Genomic DNA, 10,042 nt, shown 5'->3' with positions numbered 1-10,042 from the left:
TGCTAATTTTTTTTTTAGCCTGTCACTAGGATTGTGCGTTGTATGTTATCAACAAGCTAGCGGCATAAGTGCAAACTTTTTTACTGTACGGTTTCAGTGCTTACTTCAGTTCATACCAGGTTGTATGTTGAATTAACATGCTTGTTACATTATTTTATGTGCTTAGTATTTTACAATAATCTCATTTGAAGGCAACCAAAACGACCATAACTTGGAAGTTTTTTTCATTTCTAAATTAAAAGGAATGTTTATCTATCTGACAAACTATAAAACAAAATTCAAGGAGTACTAAATAAATTAATACATTTATATTCAGTTATAAATTATTGATAAGGAATTTTGACATTGGAGAATGTTGGCATTTATCTTCTGCTGGGCCCTTTCTGCAGCACCTGTTGACATGAATGAAGAGGAGAATGCACCAAAACAATTCAAAGAACTAAACTGACAAAAATAACATACCATTGCAGCATAGAACATGTGAAGCCATCTTTACTAACTGCTGTCTGAGGAACCCAAGGTTGGTTTGAACAATGTCCACTCCTTCACGGACCCTCACTGTGTCCTACAGAAGAATGTCTGTTGTCAATTCCCATGAATTGTATTATAAGATCGCAAAGTACAGACTGTGGTTAAAACGAGATGTCCTTACAAAACTCTCCCTTATATGCTCCTCCAGACCGCTGATGAGGTTCTCAGCTGCTCTCTGTACAAACATCAATGATTGAATAAAAATATTCACACTTCTACACATGCAATTCAACAGATCGTACAGACAACTAGTCAGTACTTACAGCTATGTTAGGTTCAGTGGGTTCTTGGCCCTGCAGGTAGTGCTCAGTGAAGAAGTCAGTCAGCTGGGGCTGAATTCGGGTAATAGGCTGAGCAGTCCCATTAAGCAACAGCACTATGTCCACAATTGCAAAATTTTGACACAACAGAGACAACAGGTCGCAAAAGAAACCTGTTGGTGTGACAACTTTTTTTAGAAGCCTGTTTAGTGTTGACAGCCATTCTTTCTTGTTTTGAGGCTTACCGCCAGCAACTCCAGATCCAATGGTAAACAGGTTGGTGGTCTGAGACAGCCTCTGGAAGAACTGGGCTATACTTTCTTCATTGCCTCGCTCTGCCCCAAGAGAGTTCATAAAGTTCATAAATTGCACTCCTTGTGCAATTCCAGTGAATAAATCAGGGCTCAAAGTGTCTCCACCAATTCCACTGCCTGGCTGAGGCAGGGAGGGACTTTGGGACTGAGGAACGTTCGGTTCAACAGGACGGCTTGGAGGCGACTGCAGAAACAAACAAAATAACATGCCAACATCATACAATACAACCACAGTATGCAGTGCACCATAAAATGGGAATGAACACAAGAGATACTACAAATTCTGCTGTTACAAATGTATAACAATGTTTTGTTATGATTGGACATAGTTTGGGGTAGTGTAGAAGCATGGCATCATACTAAAACCACACTAATGTGGAATTATCATGCACATTGAATATACATTTCAAACAATGATTTTCAGTTTTAGTAATATACAATGAGGAAAAATACTTCTGTTGTTGATGTTTACCACCTTCCAACGATTTGAACAGTCCATAATCTTTATAGGTTTACTGTGACAGAGAGACATGGAAAAAATCCCAGAGAAAATAACATGATGAATAACATATAATGGATTAAGGTAAAGAAGTACAGTGGTATTTCAAGTACGAGTGTCCCAGTTTACATTTATCAGTAAACAAACTGTCTCTCGACTAATTATATTTTAAGGATGCGAGTAAAATTTGGGTAACAAGCCTCCAACCTCTAGATGGCAAAGTTAAAGTCACAGTGAACAGACCACTTGTCTTACTTTCTAGTATGGTATTCAACCTAGAGATTGACATAATTTAGTTTTTCAATTTATTGGAACTAAGTAAGTGAGTGCAAAGGAGAGTGCTAAGAATAAGAAATGAATGGAATTCACTGTATTCAAGAAATAAATGATCAACAATGTCACGGAGTACGTAGACGACTTGGTGAAGCAGTTGGAGCGTCTCATTGCTAGTCTGCACAATACTATAGCAGAATGAGTCGATAACGCCAGCAAGGACGTTAAAATAAATTTCTCTACAGTGGACATGTATTCATGAAACTATTAAGAAGCTGCTAAAGGTGTGTTTGATGGAAATTGAACTCAAAGGAGATACAATTGAGCTCTCCAAAGTAAATGCTGTACATTATTATTGCATTACTTCATAAAACGACTGTAGTTGTACATTCTGTTGTATTGTTTCGAATGCAATATAACTTATTTACATGTTTGTATTTCTTTTGAAAAGGCATGTAATATTTTAATAAATTGTAGTGTTTTAGGATGTTTAGCAGAAATTACAACTTTGCAACTTTTTCAAACTAAAACATTGAACTCATCACCACCAGCTAGCCCTCATTACCATTAACAGAACACATTAATATATATATATCCATCCATTTTCTTATCAAATAAAAATTGCTCAACGGTCCAAGGAATTTGTTCCGCAAAAATGTATATAGCGCCTTGAATGGGATTGTGTTGAAAATCTGAATTTCCCCTCGGGGACTAAAAGTTAACGAATGACAAATGACTTTACTATACCTGGAATGAAACACAAAGTATTTTGTATGTCACATTTATCTAATTACAACACATTCAGACACTGATGATGGAATCTTCCATGCAAGACGATAACCACAACCCAAGAGCAAGGGTCTTGCTCAAGGACACAAAAGCAGTGACTAAAATGGCGGAAGCTGGAATCGAACCCGGAACCCTCAACTACCTGGCACAGCCGCTCTACCATATGCGTCATGCCGCATATAGTCTTTCGGTTTGTCATTCTAAGGTCATTTGTCATTCCGGCTTGGATGTCAAAGTTTACCAACTTCTCGGTTTATGTCCACCACCTTCTACTATCCAGGTGAGAGGCATGGTTTATAATATAAAATTAACTTTCACCAGCTCACCGGCTGATGATGTCAATGGTACCCTTGTGGTTAGAGTGTCTGCCCTGAGATTGGTAGGTTATGAGTTCAAACCCCAGCTGTTGTTCTTGCTTGATTATAAAAGATGCCGATCAAGGAGGCGGTCTGCCGTAGAGGAACAACATTGATATATTCTCAATATTCAGTGTTTTATAGTTTTTACATATCGTAAATCCCACCTTTTATATTTTTATGTACATTCTGACTCATATAGTTCTGTAAAAAACTAAAATGTATTCTGTTTTTGAGATGGTCTGTTTAGTTTTTTTTACTGAATGAGACACTCAGAATGTACAAAAAAATACCGAATGTGAGATTTACAATACTAACTGTGGAGGTTTTCTTCCTCTCTCTAGGGTTTTGTCGGACTAACAGGACCACACTACTGCAGTATGCAGGTTTGACAAAAGATTTTATTTTCTTTACAATTTTTAGCTTGAAGTTGCCCTTGCTTTTCAGCTGTTCCTTCCTTCGTTGTCAGTTCTCCCCCTTCATGGTCTCCGGCGCTGCTAATAACGGTACAGGGGATTAGATAACTCGTTCCAGCTGAGATATACACTCACCTGTTGGCTGCTTCATGGACGACCCCTGCACACACCCCGCCCGCAGGGAACGCGTGGACCACGCCCCTCTCCACGGCCTCCACCGCCAGACTCAGGCTAGGCACCCGTCCAGTCGCGCCCACTCCCTTCCTACCCCCCCATAGCGGCGTGAGAGAGGAAATCGGCCACAGCCATCTGCGCACCCGGCCTGTGGCTCACCCGGAAGTTGTAGGGTTGTAATGCGAGGTACCACCGGGTGATCTGCGAATTGGCGTCCTTCATGCGGTGGAGCCACTGCAGAGGTTTGTGGTCCGAGCAGAGACTGAAGGCACGCCCCAACAAGGAATAGAGGAGGGCCCCGACCGCCCACCGGATGGAAAGGCACTCCCTCTCCACCGTGCTGTACCTTGCCTCCCAGTCCGACAGTTTCCGGCTGATGTAAAGGATGGGGCGGTTGACGCCCTCCATGAATTGATTAACGTGGACCCCGACTTAAACAAGTTGAAAAACTTATTCGGGTGTTACCATTTAGTGGTCAATTGTACGGAATATGTACTGTACTGTGCAATCTACTAATAAAAGTATCAATCAATCAATCAATCAATCAATCCACCCGCTGGGTCAACACCGCCCCCAATACGCGCCTGCAGACAGAAAGGAATGTTAAAATTTGGCATGTGCAGCACCGGCTCCTCACATAGTGCTGTTTTTACCTTCTCAAACACCTGCTGGCACTGCGCCGTCCACTGGAACAGATCTGAAACACCCTTTCGGGTGAGGTCAGTCAGTGGGCTGGTCAGGTCCGCAAACCGGGGAATAAATCGGCGGTAGTAGCGCGCCAGTCCCAAAAACTGCCTCACCTCTTTTTTTGTCTTGGGGGGGGGGGGCAGGCTGCAATCGCCGCTGTCTTGTCGACTTGTGGCCGCACCCTTCCCCCCCTAAGTGGTACCCCAGATACAGTACCTCCCTCCGGACAACCGCGCACTTCGCCGGGATGGCGGTGAGGCTCGCCCGCCTCAAGGACTCGAGCACCGCCCCCACCCGCCGCAGGTGATCTTCCCAGCTGCTACTCTGGATAATAAAATCACCCAGGTAGGCAGCCGCGTATGCAGCGTGGGGTCCCAGCACCCAGTCCAAGAGGCGCTGGAAAGTGGCGGGCGCACCAAACGGGAGTGTCACGAACTGGTATAAACCTTCCGCAGTGGAGAAGGACGTTTTTTTCCTGGACTCTGGTGATAAGGGAATCTGCCAGTAGGCCTTGGTTAAATCCAGTGTGGTAAAAAAACTAGCAGTGCCTAGCCGATCCAGGAGCTCGTCGACCCGAGGCATTGGGTACGCGTCGAAACGTGATACCTCATTCACCTTGCTGTAATCCACACAGAAGCGCACAGACCCATATTTTTTCCCTACTAGAACAATAGGGCTGCACCACGCACTGTGGGATTATTCTATTACCCCCAGCTCCAGCATGGTTTTTAATTCTTCTCAAACTACTTTGCGTTTGTGCTCGGGGAGCCTGTATGGCCGAGATCGGGTTTGTGCTCGGGGAGCCTGTATGGCCGAGATCGCACCGTAATTCCCGGGCTGGTCTCAATATGATGTCGGATGAGATCCGTGCGCCTGGGCCGCGAGGAAAACACATCCGAGTAGCACCGCTGTAACTCAGCAACGTCCGCTTTCTGTGCCAATGTGAGCTGGTCATCACAGGGAAGAGGAGGGGAAGAGGAGGGGTAGAGGAGGGGTAGAGGCGGAGCACGGGATCTCTGGCCCGAAATCCTCCTCCTCTCTCACTACCGTCACCATGGAGACAAGCACCGCCTCCCTCCATGCTTTCAGTAGGTTTTCATGGTAAATTTGTATGCCTCCACCTCGGTCTGAGCGCCGAACTTCGTAGTCCACATCATTCACTAAAGGTCCTTGCCACTTTGCTAGTAATTTCGAGCTGGAGGTTGTGAGTAGTACAAGTACTTTCTCTCCCGGTGAACATTTTCTAAGCTGGGTCCCCCTGTTATACGGGCGCTGCTGCCGTTGCTGAGTGCGGAGCAAATTTTCGCGTGACAAGTGTCCCACCTTGTGGAGTTTTGCTCGCATGTCCATAACGTATTGGATTTAATTTTTACTGCGGCTTGAACCCTCCTCCCAGCTTTCTTTAATTAGGGCCAGTACGCCGCGCGGCCTCCTGCCGTACAACAACTCGAAAGGCGCAAAGCCGGTTGAGGTCTGGGGTGCCTCCCGCATCGCAAACAGAGGATCCAGCCATTTATCCCAATTAGGTTTGTCCTCGTGCGTGAACTTATAGATCATTGTTTTCAGCGTTTTATTGAACCGTCCCACCAGCCCGTCAGTTTGTGGGTGGTATACGCTAGTGCAGATCGCTTCAATCCCCAATAACCCGTGTAGTTCCTTTAAAGTGCGTGACATAAAGGATGTGCCTTGGTCTGTCAGAATCTCTTTCGGGATTCCGACTCGGGAGATGACCTGAAACAGTGCTTGTGCTACACTTTTGGCAGAGATGGAGCGCAGGGGCACTGCTTCGGGATAGCGGGTTGCGTAATCCACCAGGACTAACACAAAGCGATATCCCGTGTGCTCCAGTGAAATGGTCCGATGAGGTCCATCCCAATTCTTTCGAATTGGACCTCCATAAGCGGTAATGGGCGCAAAGGGGCCTTCGGGATAGCCGCCGGATTAACCAGCTGGCAGTCCGGGCAGGCAGCACACCACCGGCGCACGTCTGCCCGGATGCCTTGCCAATAGGAACGGACCATGACCCGATTGAGTGTTTTGTCCATGTGGCCAGCGAGGGGATTGCAGTGCCCTGCCTGGAAAAACATTTCTCGGCGGGGTTATGGCACCAACAACTGGGTGGACTCATCACCTGTTTGAGTGTCACGGCTCACTCTGTACAACCTATCTCTAATAATCACAAAAAGGGGGAATTCCCGCGTTTTCCCTGGGCGCACCAGCTGAGCGTCGATGTAATCCACCTGGTGCCGGGCCGCCCGCAAGGTTTCATCGCGGGACTGCACAAGGGGAAAATCCTAAAAACCTCCGTGGGTTGCCAACGCAGGACCGGGGGGGCTCCCCGCAAAGCTCCCGCCGGTTCCCACTCGGCAGCGCCGGATGAGTCCGCGTCGCCAGCGAGTACTGTGCGGATACTCCCGTCCTACAGTCCGTGAATGCATCCAAACACATTGTGTCGCTAAATGGTCAAACCGCGGCCAATTCGTTCCTAGAATTATAGGGTGCAAGGTGCGCACTTGCGGCAAACTTGACACCATGTTTTTGACTCTTATACCAAATTTCTACTGGCACAATCGGGTACTAGTGCACATCTCCATGAATACAACTGATTTTTCCCCGTATTGCCTGCCTCAACACCCTGGGTCGAATCAAGTTCTGGTGAATCATGGACTGTTTACAGCCCGAATCTATCATCGCTCAGTATGTACTCCCTTGTACTTTTACCGGGACACAGTACGTCTCCCCCGGATCGGGGGCAGGTGCTGGGGGCCCGACAACCTGCATCACCTGTCCCACCTCCATTAAGGAGCACTCCCGGCATACGTGTCCAGGTTGGCCGCAACCCCAGCACACTGGCCCTGGTGTTTGAGGCGCCGTCTGCGAGGGAAGCCCTCTTTGAACAGCGCCGGTAGCCTGAAACATACACGCAGATGGACTATTACATCCCCGGGTCCCCCCCTTGTTGGGTGTGTACTGTATGTGTATGAATGGGTGCGTGTGTGTGTGCTTTTGTGTTGATAGTTCGAGGAGGGGACCTGCTCGATGATTCCGGGTGGTTCAGTCGGGCGGGGGCGCTGCTCCAGTGCTGTCCTGTTTGGTGGCGTGAGTCGTCGGCGCGGTGCTGGGTTGGGCCTTTCGGCCGTCCTTGCAGTCGCCTCTCTTTGGACCGCCAGGTGTTCCTCGGCCAGTGTCACTGCGGCTTTAACATCGGCGGGACAGTGGTACCTCACCCACGCGGCGGTCGTGGACGGGATGGCGTTGATGAATTTTTCCAGTAGAATGTGCTCCAACATTCTTGGATCCTGCCCGTTTGGCTGGAGCCACCGGGTTGCCACGTCCCGCAACTGCTTCGCCAGGACGAAGGGGCGGTCCTCCGGGCCCAATCTCATCGCCGGAACTTCCTCCTGTGATCCTCCGGGCTGCTGCCGACCTGATCCAGGATGCCGTGGCGCAGGTTGGAGTACTGCATCCGGGCGGCTGCCGGGAGACTCAACGCCGCCCGTTGTGCCTCCTGCACCAGGATCGGCAGCAGCTTCACGCCCCATTCTTCCTCCAGGCCACTTGCATGAGGTCGCAGTGGCTTCAAAAATGTCTAAAAATGCGTGCGGGTCTTCTGCCTCCCCCATTCGCTGCATGGAGGCCATTGCTCCCGCTCCAACTGTGGCTCTGTCCATCAATCTCTGTAGCAGCTGCGTCTGCTGCTGGCTTGCTGCTGACACCTCGGCCAGTACCAAACCCAAGCGCCTCCAGGGTGGTTGTGGTGGACATCTCTGTGGTCCGTTAACGTTTGTTGCCAGTTGTGGAGGTTTTCTTCCTCTCCCTCGGTGGTCGTCGGACCAACAGGACCACACTACTGCAGGATGCAGGTTTGACAACAGATTTAATTTTCTTTACAATTTTTAGCATGAAGTTTCCCTTGCTTTTCAGCTGTTCCTTCCTTCCTTGTCAGTTCTCCCCCTTCATGGTCTCCAGCGCTGCTAATAAAGGAACAGGTGATTAGATAACTCGTTCCGGCTGAGATATACACTCACCTGTTGGCTGCTTCATGGCGGCCCCTGCACACAACCCGCCCGCAGGGAACGCGTGGACCACGCCCCTCTCGACACTAACTATGAACAATAAAACACTGAATATTCAAAATGTATGAACATTGCTCCTCTACTTCCCACACCACCTCATTGATGGACATATTTTAAAATCGAGCAAGAGCAACAAAATGCAACAAACTGGGCAAAAAAATTAAGACAAATGGGTAAAAACATCCTCTTATTTAATATATCATTCTTCTGCAGAACTTTGTTGGAGAAATCTGCCTCCGTCTGACACTCGCGTTTGCGAGGTCTTAGGCCTGTTGTTACCCCGCACACTCTGTCCCTTGCCTCTCCTGCATGAAGCAGCGCCACCTATGGTCATTGTAGCAAACCGTAAGTCACTCAAAAGTGCTGATGCTAACCATTGGCATAATCTCTATAGCTTGAAAATATCTAGTGGGCCCATTAAAATGTTAATTATGTTGTATAATCCCCAGGTAACCCAGTTAACTGTCTTTTTTATGCGGTTTTGCAAGACCTGTGTCATGTGATTTTAAACTTGACACCTCATTGGCTGCTTCTAAAACAGGATCGATTGCTTCAATCTTAATTTACCGATGTGAGTCTTGATTTTTGAAGCAGCAAATTTTTTGACACGGAATCTTTCAGCACTGATTATTTAAACACCAAATTTGTGTGTCATTTTTTAATTGTCAGTATAATTTGATACAAAAAAATTCAGGTCACAAAATTTGAACACACAATTTCATCATGTTAAAGACACAAATTAACCTCCATAAAAGCATTCCATGAGATGCAACAAACATTTTGCAGTCATGTTGTTGTTTGAGAGAATATGCATTCAATGACAGCTAATGCTAACTATCCAAATCGTTATTATTAGCTAAGAACACCTGAAGCTAATGCGCGTGCATGTGTTACGTACGTACATAATTACGTCATTACATACGAGAAACCTTTAAGAGGGCGGATTTCACTTAAGTCTTTTTTAAACAGTCCACATTACAAAATAATAAAAAGCATAAATATGATTTGTGCTGATATCGCATCAGATAAATATTATTATTGGGTAATACTTGAGGCCTTGATAATGGTATCGTATTGAAAGTGAAAAAATTGTATCGAGTAACCCCTAGTCTGTACTGAACCGTCCATATAATGAGTATGATTGCACAACGTTTGATTATGGTTATCTCTGTACATATGCATTTGTTAATGTCTCATTCTGATTTTTGAAATTAAATAAATGAGAAATTAATCAGAAGACAAAGAACAGATAAGTCACTTGACCATGTTTGCTATGTTGCGCACTTACTGAAGTGATGCCTGACATGCTGTGAATGAAACCAGGCACTCCAGGTAGAGTCACAGTGATGGAGTCCGCTGCTCCAGAACCAGAACTTCCTGTCCCTGCAACTCCCGCTGGCAGGGAGCCTAGGAGTTGGACCAGGGTCCCCTCTGAAGCACCTTCTGCTGGCTGACCCACAGATCCCAAGGTGGTGTTGTGTGCAGGTGTGTCGGCAGAGGGATTAACAGGAGATGAGGAGGACTCAGATGAAGAGAAGGATGATTGAGAGCTGGACGTGGTATCACCTTAGCAAGTTACATGGAAAAGAAGTGTTTGCGGTTTTTCTACCATACATCAAAAAATCAAGACACTTGAAACAATCCACCAATCCATTCATGTTTTACAG

The 10,042-nt window shown here is 46.7% G+C and overlaps 1 protein-coding gene across 5 annotated transcripts in view; it reads right to left on the bottom strand.

The window, feature by feature from the left end:
* Nucleotides 1-10,042, bottom strand: part of bag6l (BCL2 associated athanogene 6, like) — a 71,363-nt gene that overhangs the window by 31,633 nt on the left and 29,688 nt on the right. For all 5 annotated transcript variants that reach the window (XM_061908336.1, XM_061908335.1, XM_061908334.1 and 2 more), the window contains 5 exons: nucleotides 9,664-9,941; nucleotides 1,037-1,289; nucleotides 795-964; nucleotides 653-706; nucleotides 463-565 (listed from right to left, as the gene is read on the bottom strand). In XM_061908336.1, coding sequence (XP_061764320.1) covers nucleotides 463-565; nucleotides 653-706; nucleotides 795-964; nucleotides 1,037-1,289; nucleotides 9,664-9,941 — 858 coding nt within the window. The remainder of the gene's footprint in view (nucleotides 1-462; nucleotides 566-652; nucleotides 707-794; nucleotides 965-1,036; nucleotides 1,290-9,663; nucleotides 9,942-10,042) is intronic.

The sequence above is a fragment of the Nerophis ophidion genome, linkage group LG08, assembly GCF_033978795.1.
Source record: "Nerophis ophidion isolate RoL-2023_Sa linkage group LG08, RoL_Noph_v1.0, whole genome shotgun sequence".
Taxonomy (NCBI): domain Eukaryota; kingdom Metazoa; phylum Chordata; class Actinopteri; order Syngnathiformes; family Syngnathidae; genus Nerophis; species Nerophis ophidion.
This window is presented reverse-complemented; position numbering and strand designations above follow the sequence as displayed.